The following is a 12,608-nucleotide window of genomic DNA, read 5'->3' on the forward strand; positions in this document are numbered from 1 at the left end:
TTCAGCCATACTTGCAGGGCAGCAACATCCACTGGCAAGTTTGAGCTGCCACACACCAAGTGTTACTAGCTATCTTGCTATAGACCATTATAGAAGCTTCTTATTTCACAAATATCTGACAAGTAAGAAACGTGTTCTTATGTTGAACCAGGGGAAGCTTTGTCTTAACTGCTTACCGAGTGACTTTACTCAAATTTCATTTATCAATGACATTCTGAATTGAAAGATGGCAGGCATGTGTTTGTTGCGATGAACTTCATGATGGACGGGATGAAGGGAAGATCTCCCTTGCCAGTTTTCACTTTTTATTGGTCTGGTAGACCAAGAGGTTGGTTGATGTCACCACTTCACATGGATACAACTGCCATGACCCGTTCCCACTGCAACCAGCAAGTCATGGCATGATGGGGGTGTAAAAGAGCTCATGTAAAAAATGCTGAGTTACCTACTGTAACTTCAGTTCTATGAATATGTATAATTCTAACATCATCCCATCCAGTGAGGAAGCAGAAGCCCACACCACTGCTGTCCTGAGCCATGTCAAGTGTCTGGGGTTCATGGTGAATGATGGGGATCTGGCTAGACTTGTTGGTGATGACAGCTCGACTGTCGGACGCGAGAATGACTTCACTTCTCACCCAGCTTCGCAAGGTAAGAAACAGTCCCAATGTGCGAGCGCATGATGTAATGTCGCTTCTGGGTCCGGCTCCTGAATATATGAACAGCTGCAGAGATGGTTTGGCCGAAATGATGGCCTTGGAGAAGGTGCTTCGCCACTTTACACACCAGCTGTTGCACCAGCATGTCATGGTCTGGGCGGACAACTCCACGGTAGTAGCGTATCTGAACCGCCAGGGCATGGTGAGTTCCCCAGCCCTTCACCGAGTGACAGCCAATATTCTACAGTGGGCGGACAGACATCTTCTGCCTCTGAGAGCCCGACATGTTCCGGGCACCTTGAATGTCAGAGCAGAGACGGAGAATGGATGAGTGGGAACTCTCCCAGGATATAGTGAACAGATCTGGAGAGAGTTTGGAGTTCGAACGCGACATGTCCCCTTGGGTTCTCACTGAGGGCGTCGGAGAGCTCTCCACTGGGGGAAGACGCATTTGCTCACGCAGCAGAGAGTCCGCGCACCAGATCCCGGACCCCGTGGCCGATCATGGACCGCCCCGGACCTCTGACACAGGCAGAGGGCACCATTCGCTCCCGCCCTGTACTGGGACGTCCTCACAAGGTTTGGTGGTTCAGAGGGCGAGACTGAGGGCTGAGACTGAGGGATCTAGGCCTCCCCAATGCAGTGGTGGCGACGATCGAGAGAGAGAGTTCCCGGGCACCTTCCACCAATAAGGCGTACACGTCAAGGTGGGGTGTATTCGAGAAGTGGTGTGAGGAGAGCCACCCTATGGTGAAACGTTTCTTGATAAGTGCTCGGAGGCTCAGACCTCCCTCCAGAAACATCGTCCCCAGCCGGAGCCTCCAAGTAGTGTTGGAAGGGTTGTGTGGTTCCCCTTTCGAACCTTTGGAGACGGCGGCTATAGCGGGTCGTGTACGTGGAATAGGATCCTTCCTCTTCCACTGGGGTCATTGCTTCCTTCATTAGGAGGGCAGCAACTTCCTCTCCTGTGGAGAGGAGGGGTTTAATCGCATGATCCCCGCAAAGCATGGGGGCTGCCGGCAGAACCACAGGGCATAGCCACGTTTGAGTGTCCTGTCCATCACGGCGACAGAGGGCCGCACCGGTGCTCTCCCTTCCCTGGCCTTGGATACGGTCCTGGTCTCGCCGGGGATGCTGGGCCGCTACCGTGGGTGTCAACACCTCCAGTCCGAGGACTACACATCTCCGCTCTGCGACCCCGGTCGATGAGCTTCGAAGGTATTGGGGGTGAGGACTGGAGCATAATATGGCCCGGAAGTTTATTCGTCTTCCGCGCGGTCTCCACCCTGGCGATGACGTCCTCCACCGGACTGAACAAGGAGTCCTTCAAGATCGGTGCTCCGATGAGCGCATGACGTCCCTTCTCCTTGAGGATCATATGACCCAGCCAGACGTTCCTCATGGTCAGCTGGATTGAAGCACAAACACAGCCCCTTGCCTTCATGAAGGCCTGTGACATCCGGAGGAGGCCTGCTGCCGACACTTGAACTTCATGGACGTCTTCGGCATCGAAAGTGTCCTTGGAGAAGGCTAAACGGTCAATGGAGCCTGGAAGTATGGCCATGTTCTTAGCAAGAGCCCTGACCTGCATGCCGCTGGCATAGCCTCGATCCGACAGAACAGCCGTCAGTCGGTCGCGGTCTCCTGGTGGGGTCAGTCTGCCCACCGCCAATGGGGTATCATTGGGGTCCAGGCAGGCCCGCCATGACTCACCAAGGGCGGGGACAAACGCTCTCCAGTCCACCCCTTCCACTCCACAATACGCTGCAAAAGCTGTAGCCAGAGTTTTGAATGTGAGGGGGCTTTTCATGTCAAATTCCGAGTGCAAAGGGCCTCCATTTTGGGACATGTGGCAATGGCGCGTTTAGGCCTCCTCGGCGCAGATAACGGTGGCTCTCAGGCGCGAGGCAGGGCCTCGGAGTGGAGGTAACCAATAGCGCACTCGGAGTGGAGGTAACCACTAGCGAAGCCCGTTAGAGGGCGGAGCATGTATGACATAAAACTCAAGTGTCAGTAACAAAGTCAATGTGCAGCTTTATGGGAGACTAATGCCTTTCTTCTCTAGAGCAACCCTTTTTCCTTTGTCTATATAACCTTTCTCATGTTTTAGTCATACAAGAATATTTTGAGCTATTTATTAGCTGAATATTTATAAGCACTGGAATACTTGGTCCGCTGCAATGAGTGAATTAGCAGAAACAAGCGTGAATGTGTCAGATTATGTCTCTAATATTGGTGTAAAAAGTGATCATGAACTGACCTTGGATCTGTCAGGAGAAAGTTCCTGTTGGCAAGTGGGTGGAGACTCTGCAAACAGAGCTGCAGCCCAACAAGAAGACTCTGACAGTCAGGCGTGTAGCCAGCCCCCGTCTGACGACAGTGTTGAGTCGGGGGCTTCAAGCTTTATGAAGGAAGACGAGGAGGAGAAGGAAGGGCTTGCCTCAGGGGGCTCGGATGACGAGCCCCTCAGCTACGATCAGTACCTGCAACTCCTTCAAAATCTCACAGAAGATGTCGACGGCATCAACATTCAACCAGATTTCTACGAGAACCCAGACGAGGAGAATTTGGACGAGAACCTGAACGACATGAAGCGGCAGCAGGCGGCTGAACTGGAGAGGATCGAGCAGTTGAGCGCCTCCCAGTCATTGCTCCAGCAGAAGCTGGAGGAGGTCTGTGTTTAGCTCTTTGATGAAGCCATGAGATCTGACTGCTTATTTCAGCAGATCTACTTTGAATGTCAGGAAGGAACTTTGTTACTTTTGTGAACCACAGCCAGCAGGTGTCAGACAAGCATCGTCATTTTGTTTCTCCTGTGCACCACATCCTCACCGACGAAAGCGCCTTGTGTGCCTCCTCAGGTGGAACGGGAGTGGCAGTTGTTCATGACTCAAATCCATGACGTAGCTTTCGAGGTGGCCAGCAGGCGTCAGGGGAAAAAGACAGAAGAAAGCTCTTCCTCTCAGCTAACAGAGCAGGAGTTAGAGGCCCATCTGAACCAGCTGTGCAGCAGGAACACCAGGCTAGACACCAGCATTGACCTCCTCGAGACCTACATCCAGGAAGAACAGAAGCGGATGAAAGTTTCCAGTTTCATGGAAAAAAAACAAGAGTTGGCTGACACCTCACAACCTGAGCACAAAGATGGAGACGGTAAGATGAAGGCTGGGGATTCTTCAACAAAATGTAAGAATCTAAACCTATGACTAATAATGTACTGTAACTTATTGGTTGGTAAGTTTTATACATGAGGCAGCCACTAGGAGGCGTATTATGAAACTCATGTCACCACAGTCGCACTACATCAAATGCACTACACCTTATTTTTTTTTTTTTTTATGATAAAATGGTCCTGTCAGGTTTTATCATGGCTTCTTTTTCTTCAGACTCTGCTGGGGGCGAAGCCGAACGAGACCAAAAAGGAGGTTCAGACCAAGAACCCGAGCTTATAAACAGCAGAGGCACATCTGTGATGCAGGAACACGATCAGTGAATGATATAGCGTGTGTGAGCGTGTGATCACCAGGCGCCTCTCTCCGCCACCCTACATACCACGGCTGCGTCTGGCAGCGGTGCCCTCTGACCCTGGCTTGCCAGGATGAGTGAGAGTGTGTCATAGGAGGAAAGCAGAGGATAAAGGACACCAACACACTCATATTTAGAGAACGAAACTGCTAAGGCATGCTTTTTTGAAATTTACGTTGAATTAAAATAGATTTAAAAAATGAAGATGAGTTGTTTTCATTTGTCTGAGGGTGAAGTATCAGCCATTTAGAGAATTTTCTTTGAAGTAGAACTTAAACAGAAATACTGTAGTTTACTACATACCTGATATATGAAGAAGCAGCCATGTTGTTTGCAAATGAAATGCAGACTCAAGGTATTGATCTAGTGTAGCTGACAGAGGGGTATTTCACTAGTGATCAAATGCCTACCATTTGAATGTTTTTTCCTCACATTTCACTTTTCGCACAACTTCATAATTCATGTTAATTTATATGGGCTATAATAATACACTGTTGCCACAAGATACTGTTCTCAGGAAGATGTGAAAATATTGCAGATTAGCAGTCAATGAAACTCAAATGAGAAAAGTGATTGGGTTCACTTGTGCACTACATTTAAAAAGAAAGATTAGCATGGGTTGGAGGAAATATGACCATTTATCAAAATCAGCTCTCTTCTATGTAATAAATCCATACATAACGTAGATAAAAAAGCACTTTTCTGGGATCCAGAAACACCCACTTTTTAGTGGCAGGACATATTTAGTTTTATGGTCAGGGATGTTGATTGTCTCCCACACCGTCCACATTCAACTCTGCCCACTGGCGCTTCAGGTTCTCCAGTTTCTCCTCCATCCTCTTGCAGTCATCCACGATGTTCTGGTAGTCCTGCAGGAGCATGTTCCCCTGCCGCCGCCGCCGCTCCTTCAACGTGATGTTGTCCTCGTTCAGGCGGAAACAGGCCTGCTTGGTCTCTGTCAGGAGGTGCTTCTTCTTGGCCATCACCAACTCCAGCTGAGTCAGGTGGCTCTGTTTCAGCTGGACCTCCTCGTGAGTCCACTTGAGCTTCTCCTTCATGTTTGACAGAATCTGTGGTCAAGACAAAACCATCAAGGTTTAATATGGAGCTTTCTGAGGGTGGAATGGGCTCTAAAGTGTTTGTTGCGAACTGCTGAGGGTTCAAGATCATTTCTTTAACGCAACCAATTTTCTTTAAAAATAGTCAAGCTATCTAGAGTCTGTTTCTGAGGTGGGGTTGCCAGGCTAGTCACAATCCTTCATATCCTTCCTTATAGTTTGAAGGCCCTCTGATAATAGCAGGGTCCAAAATGGCCGCTTATTTCGGACCTACATATGATACAGTTGAAGGCACAGCTCTTGTGTTCTTACATCTATACTCCTGGTGATTTGTTTCTGCAACTTGGAGGACTTTTCCTTCCTCTGCTCATCCAGCTTCTTCTGCTGCAGTCTGTCGCCCCGCATCTTTTCCTTCTGATTCTTGATGAGGTGCCCGTAGAGCTTCTCCTCATTGTGGAGCTTCTCTTCCAAATTCTCTGTGCCCAGTTGCAACCTGATGTTCTTGCGACACTGTGTGTTCAGCCGCTCCTCAAACTCCTCCTCCGCTTTCAGGGCCAAGGTCACTCTAGCTTGGGCGGCATCTTTTCCCATCCGCCTGCTGAGAACTTGGACAGCCACTCTCTGCTTTTGTTTCATGAAGGACCGCCACTCACGTTCCACCTGCAGATCAACACAATATATTAAACATGAGCCACTACCTTAACTGTCACTACTGCCACGACGACTACATGAACTTCCGTCATGTATGCACTGGCCGGTCTTCACAGTCTGACCTCATCTAGCTGCTTTTGCAGCTTCAGCTCATTCTCCACAGTCAGCTGATTGATCCTCTGGATCTCCTCTGTCTGCTGCTGCCTCAGCTCCCTGAGCAGGTTCAGATTCTTCTCGTACTTCCACTTCATCACCGCTTCATCTTGCGGAGCAGCAATAAAGAACTTCTTCTGGAAGAACCTGGCCAGCTCGGCCTGCAGGAGGTTGTTCTGTTCCTGCTCTTGGTGATGTGACTGCTTCTCCTCCTGTTCTAGGTCCTTACTATCTGCTAAACTCTGCGCTCCAGTTGTTGTCCCGGTCTCTGTCAAACTACTCATCCTGTTACTCGCTCAATATTTCCGTGCTCTGCAGTATTTTTGCTTGATGAAAAGTGCGAAAGTTTCCCTGCAGCTGTTAAATAGAAATGGAGGCGGGTGACGAAAGCAGAGGTAGTAAAAGACTAAAGCGAGGTGTGAGGTGTGATATGAAAGTCAATACAGAGTGGCTTTGATCTGGAAAGATTCCATTTCTATAAATTTCCTCAGGACGCGTCAGTGTAGTGAAGAGTTGATGACTTCCACAGAAACAAGTTAAAAGGTTGAAGTACCGTTGAAAGAGTTGATTTAAGATGAGTAAATATCTCGATCATGTGGATGAAGTTTTCGACTCTAACCTTCTGGAGCGTTTGAGAGTGAGCGATCAGGCTGAGAAGGAGAAAAGGTCTCTCGGCGTTCAAACCCAAAGACTTCATCTGGAGATTTCAAATAAAGGGACCATCACCCCTGAGCCAGAAGAGGAAGAAGACGAGGATGATGAACCAGTCAGGGACGCAGCTGATGATGATCACCTCAGCTATGACCAGTACCTGCAGCTTCTCCAGGAACTGTCCGAGAAGTCCGATGTCAGAGAACACAACAATCTTCTGCAGGCCACCCTGGTGGAGTTTTTCCAGGATCAACCCGAAGACGACAGCCAGCAGGACGAGGAGGTGGTGAAGTGGAGCTACGAGAAGAACCTTGAACTTCTCGCTGAGCTGGAGGAGCAGCAGGCAAAGGAGTTGGAGAAGATCAAGCAGCTGAGCATCTCAGAGTCCAGCCTGCAGAAGAGGATGGACAAGGTAGGTTAGCAGGGAGGACAGGGACGTGGCTTGAGTCGACCTGACAACTCCTCTAATGCATCAGGTTTGGACCACTATTCGAAGACCAGCCAGTGCCAGGAAACTCTCTTTACACTTTCCTACCTTCTTCTCCAATAATTGATTCCATCTTGATGACATTCTTAGGTCAAAGCTGAAGGCCAATCTAAGCTGTCGTCCACCCCCAAATCGGAGCAGGAGCTTGAGGAGCAGCTGAACCAACTGTGCAGCGAGAACATCCGCCTGCAAAGGAGCATTGACATGCTGGAGAAGAACCTTCGTGGAGAGAATGATTGTTCACAGGAGTTGGGCCAGAAGGTCACCAAACACCCAGAGACAGGAGAGTCTTCAGATCTGGACGCTAAGATCAACAAGGACCTGGAGGTAAGGATGCAATGCAGGTGTTCCCACAGAAGCTTCCTTGAATCCTCATGACTGATGATGCTCCTTCCACCCCCCCAGGCGCTGACAAACATCCAGGAGAAGCTGCAATGGGCCCAGGCGGAGGTCCAGACGAAGCAGAGCCGTCTGTCCATGCTGGATGTGGAGGTGGTCCGGAAGAAGGACCTCCTTGTTCAGACCACTCAAACGGTTCATGAACTGGAGGAGGAGAACCTGAGCATGACACGCTACCTGCAGCTGCAGCGCTGGCTGCAGCAGGACCACAAGGACACGGTGGAGGACTGTAAACGGCTGGAGGAGAAGCTGGAGAACCTGAAACGCAGGTGGATCGAACTTCGGGGAGATGAATAGATGACACATCCAAAGAATCCATCGGCAATATAACAGAAGACACATCATGATGAAAACGTTTCGTTCAAACGTCCAGCAAAACATGAAACATCAGACACATCAGATCATGAACCTTAGTTTTAGCTTCGCATGACATCATAAATAAAAGCTCCATAAAACCCCACCTTGTCCGCTTCATCATGCAAACATCCACTTGTGGGTTTTTATAACTCAGGATTGAGGAGATACTGACACGTCAAGAGCATGAAGGTCCTGAGGTCCATCTTGAACCTGAACCTGTCTGGAACTTGGTTCCTTCAGCAACTCTTTGCTGCCCCCTAAACAGTCAGACGTCAGCTGTTCCATCTACATGTCAGCATGTGTGCCTCAATAGAGGCAGGAAATATGTGCAGTCAGCAAGTTTCATCTTGAGTCACACCTGTCAGCTGCCTACTGTGCTCTGCTCTCGACAATGTTGCTTCCTTCCTGGAGCCAGCTGCGATATTACAGTCAGCACGAGCAGTGCTAGACTCACCGCTGGTGTGATGGTTTCCTCAGCAAGAAAGAAGTAGTAGTATACTTGAAGTTCATGTTGTAAAGTATGCTCGAGTATGAGCATGTCAAGTGTACTTGTAGTAAATGTACTACTTCTTCAGACTAAATTGGTACATTTGTAGATTACAAAAGGACATCCAACAAATCCACTCCTCTACTACTAGTGTACTAGGTATACACGTCTTCTCCACATCTGTTTACTCTTGTACACTTTAAGTGCACCACAAGTATACCTTCCCATCTATTCCGCATATTCATTTACATCTTTTAGTTTACCACTTTTATAGTGGGGTGTGTGCAAATGGATGCCTTGAAACACGGTGACTCCTACTCATAGTCACTAGGTCTAGCACCATTTACACGTTCAACAGTTCAACAGACCCCGCCTCCCCTCCCTTGCCCTGCTCTCACCCGAAACCACTGTTTGAGTGCGGAACAATATCTGAGCAAAACTATGTCACAATGTCTAATAACTATCTCACACTAAAGTGCACATACTATTCACCGTAGACACGAACTTCAAAGCAGTGTGTTCTTGGACAGGTACATTTGATAACCAGGGGAAATACAGCAAGCAATGTGTGAATGAGTGAAACACATTTTTATTCTGCTGACTGTTTTCTGTACTTGAATCAAGATCTACTTTGTCTTCATAAACTGAGTGATAGAAAATATAATTCATTGCAAGTATAACCATTCTGAAGTACTGTCCATACACACACGAGGGAGTCAGACGTGTTCTGTTTCACTCCTTCTCACTCTGAAATGATAAATACATGAATACATTGAAAAGAGCGGGAGATAGTTTTTTATATTTTTATTTTAAGAGTTTGCGCACTGATGCCAAACAGGGGAAAATGAAGGATAATTCAACATTGAAGTGAAGCAGCGCCTCGACAGCGAGTGGTCTCCTCACAGGTTCCTTTCATCCACGTGTCTTATGATTCTCTGCACCCAAGGCTTTTCCTTGCCGACACACAGGCGCTTACCCTTTACAGTGGTCAATCTGAAAAAGCACATTTTTTTAAGTGTAAGATCAGATCGAAATTCTAGCTATGTCATACGAATGGTGATTATGAAAATGAACTTGCATGATGCCGGATTTCGCGCAACGAATGTCCGTCATCCGATAGGCGGTGACACGATGCTTGGGGACCACATCCTCGGTGAAGTCAAAGCAGCAAGAACTTGGTGCGACAGCTGAAATAAATAACAACATTGCAGCAATATGAACGAGCGGCCATCAACATATTAGACTAAAATAAGTTTAGCGTTAAATGCTAAGCGATGACATAAAAGGTGATATTAAAATGTGACAGTGTGAGGTGCTTGTGTGAGTGTCCGTGTTGCTAAACTGCGAATGGAACTTGAGAAAATACAACGTTGCAATTGACATTTAAATGAAGCTTATGGAATGAAAATAGAACGGGAAAGCTACTTGAAACTCTTGTTGGAGTTTCCAGAGGTCATCGGAATTTGATTCACTAAACTTAGAAAAATTGAATATGACATGACGAACTGATGAAAATAAGAATTGAACCAGGCCAAAATCATGTCCCATAAGAAGAGCGAAGGAGGAAGCCACAGCTAATGCACCCACCATTATCTTAGTTTAACAAGTGTTGATGATGATCTTAGATTAGATAACATCTATTTAACCTTTATTTTAAGCTCATTCAAGGATAGATCTGAATAGATGGTATGAATCTTAAAGCGGTCTCACAGATGCCGGTGGCGCCGCAGAGCAGAGCCGCAGTCACAAAGCAGAGCAGGACGATGTCCCTGGTCCTCATGGTGCCGATGATGGAGGTGTGATGTGGTACATCAAAGTGGACTGATGTGAATTAGGTCTTGACTTTTGTGCACTTCTGCAGAAGCCGTCTGGCATTGGTGGTTTGACGCAGGCGGATGTCGGTGAAAGTTTCCTATTTGTTTCTTGGGGTTTGAGGTGTTGCAGCAAGGCTGAGGTGAGAACAGTTACAAAAAGTTGCAACACACCAAACACACCCACACTCAGCTGCAGCCTTCAGATAAATAAATGTCTTCATCAGCTCATTTATCGTTTGGATTTATTCATGTGGTCCAGAAGAAAGCTTCAGTCTGGTAGACAAATCCTTTAAAAGAGCAAACAGCATGCCACTGTGAAGTTCTTTGTTCTCAGTTTCTTGACAAGAGAAGTGCAAAGGCTGACAAACAAAGCAATCCTAAAAAATAAAGATTTACTGTAACTGTGCAATAACTGCGTAAAAATAAACTAAACACTGAGAGTACACCAGTTTTATCAATATTGAAAGAGGAAAATAGAGTTTGTAAAACCTAAACGAAAACAGCTAAACACTTCTGCGTGCTCCATGTTTGACCTCGATTCATGGCTGCAGAAGGAATATTCTGATGGAGATGTACAGCCATGATGACAAAACCCACTGATCCCTTAGCAAAAACGTACACTTCAAGTTTATTTTATTAAGTATAATTGAGCATAAGTATACTAGTCCAGTCCATACTCTACTTCTTTACTAGAAAGTATCGTAATTTTATAGTTCTTGGGACTAAATTGGAACATTTTCAGTTTACTAAAGTAGTCCGTAAGTCCACAAGAAGTACACTACCAGCATATTAGGTATGCGCTGTACTTCCAACATCCACATTTCAATTGTTCAAAGTATATTTAGGGATCATATTTACAAGTAAGTGACAACTCTCTGTCACAGTCAACTATGGGGACCTCTCTAAGGAGCATTCAACACCCAGACAATTGCTAATGGTATTTTGCAATGTTCATGCAGCCGTTATACATGGCTGACGGCTGAGGGTCACACTCATAGTGACCAACAATTATTTAATAATTCAATGAAAGCACTACTCAACAACAATCAAATAAGAACAAAACAATATCAAGGCAAAGTATCTAACAACAATAATAAACAATGACGGTTTTCCACCCCAGTTCACCCGCTCCTATGATCCTTTGCTTCTGGATCACCTCAATATTGTGCTTGAAATCCTTAAGAAAAAAAGCAGTATACTTGTAGTTCATTTTATTAAGTATACGTCAGTATAAGTATACTTTGGTGTGCTAAACGTCAGGTATACTTCCTCAGTTTTGGTATAAAAGAAGTGTACTTCATAGTACGCTTGAATAAACTTCTTTTTGCTTAGGATTTTAAAACACAAACCCTTTTTATAGCTAACCTTGTGGTAAGAAGCACAAACTAATATAGTAAATAAAGTAAATATGAAGCAAAAATTAGGTCAGTACTGAATTGTAAAAAGTAGGTTGGCTTTGGCGCCTCCTGCTGAGCTTCATCTCAGAAAAGACTTCTCATTGGGGGTCAGTGTTCTCCTCAAGGATGTTGGTCACTCAGACAAGGCAACCGAGTCCGACTTCTTTGTGTCACATATGTCAGTGAATCGGCGTCGACTGGTCTTCAGTGCAGGTGGTGCAGGCTATATTGTCTGGTCTTCTCCTGTAGGTCATGTGAACACGCTCATGACCGCAATATTGCCTGAATACTTGATGTTGTGACTAGCTGTGGATAGAGAGGGGTCAGCCTGGGGACCAACGTGTTACCCCGCACGCATCTGCCTTGGTCTAGATGACAGAAACTCAGAGTGGAAAAAATGTCTCCATCTGGCTCAGTGGGTGTTGAGGTTGAATTGGGGAAGTGCAGTCTCATGTGAGTGTCTACGTGACGAGGAAGGTGATGGGTGTGAGATCCATGGAGCTAAAACTGGGGCCTTTGTTGTGGGAACACAGTGATGACAAAACAGACCCATGACCCAGAGATATTGTCACTCTGGCTCAAGAACCTCTCTGGAGCATTTGACTAAAACCTCAAAAAGCGTGAGTTGGTGTGCAGTCAAATGCATGAGAATTCTAAATACTGACGGAAACAAAAGGCCACAATGAGATCATTGTCAGCTTTACAACAAGTAGGTGGACCGCAGTAGGGGGGAGAGGGGGCGGGGGGCATCAACACCTGAACACCTCTTCCTGTCACTGATACACAATTTAGCACACTGTGTGCATCTGCAGAAAACGTGAAAGGCCACAAACAATGTCAAACCATACGAGTGGAGAGGTGGAGAAGATCGACACAAGCAATGCAGTGTCAGGTCCTCCAGCCCCATTTGGCAACCATAGAGACCATCTTCAAATTGAGGCTTGTTCAGATTGATGTTATTTAAAATCTA

At 46.6% G+C, this 12,608-nt stretch overlaps 4 protein-coding genes across 4 annotated transcripts; 2 read left to right on the top strand and 2 right to left on the bottom strand.

Moving 5' to 3' along the window:
• Positions 1–2,794: 2,794 nt before the first annotated feature.
• Positions 2,795–4,353, top strand: LOC128756340 (uncharacterized). The gene is made up of 3 exons (XM_053860755.1): positions 2,795–3,331; positions 3,521–3,812; positions 4,046–4,353. The coding sequence occupies exons 1-3, from the start codon at positions 2,840–2,842 to the stop codon at positions 4,150–4,152; spliced, it is 891 nt and encodes a 296-aa protein (XP_053716730.1). The 5' UTR covers positions 2,795–2,839; the 3' UTR covers positions 4,153–4,353.
• Positions 4,354–4,687: 334 nt separating this feature from the next.
• Positions 4,688–6,381, bottom strand: ccdc96 (coiled-coil domain containing 96). The gene is made up of 3 exons (XM_053860754.1): positions 6,016–6,381; positions 5,555–5,902; positions 4,688–5,254 (listed from the first exon to the last, which is right to left on the bottom strand). Exons 1-3 carry the CDS (start codon positions 6,328–6,330, stop codon positions 4,940–4,942), a joined length of 978 nt encoding a protein of 325 aa, XP_053716729.1. The 5' UTR covers positions 6,331–6,381; the 3' UTR covers positions 4,688–4,939.
• A 150-nt stretch (positions 6,382–6,531) lies between these two features.
• LOC128756305 (uncharacterized protein F23F12.8-like) lies at positions 6,532–8,058 on the top strand. Its single transcript, XM_053860703.1, has 3 exons — positions 6,532–7,109; positions 7,275–7,511; positions 7,590–8,058. Exons 1-3 carry the CDS (start codon positions 6,621–6,623, stop codon positions 7,878–7,880), a joined length of 1,017 nt encoding a protein of 338 aa, XP_053716678.1. The 5' UTR covers positions 6,532–6,620; the 3' UTR covers positions 7,881–8,058.
• Positions 8,059–9,230: 1,172 nt separating this feature from the next.
• ccl36.1 (chemokine (C-C motif) ligand 36, duplicate 1) lies at positions 9,231–10,296 on the bottom strand. Its single transcript, XM_053860680.1, has 3 exons — positions 10,138–10,296; positions 9,506–9,614; positions 9,231–9,420 (listed from the first exon to the last, which is right to left on the bottom strand). Exons 1-3 carry the CDS (start codon positions 10,205–10,207, stop codon positions 9,327–9,329), a joined length of 273 nt encoding a protein of 90 aa, XP_053716655.1. The 5' UTR covers positions 10,208–10,296; the 3' UTR covers positions 9,231–9,326.
• Between the last annotated feature and the right edge of the window lie 2,312 nt (positions 10,297–12,608).

Source organism: Synchiropus splendidus, chromosome 3 (assembly GCF_027744825.2).
Source record: "Synchiropus splendidus isolate RoL2022-P1 chromosome 3, RoL_Sspl_1.0, whole genome shotgun sequence".
NCBI classification, from domain to species: Eukaryota; Metazoa; Chordata; class Actinopteri; order Syngnathiformes; family Callionymidae; genus Synchiropus; species Synchiropus splendidus.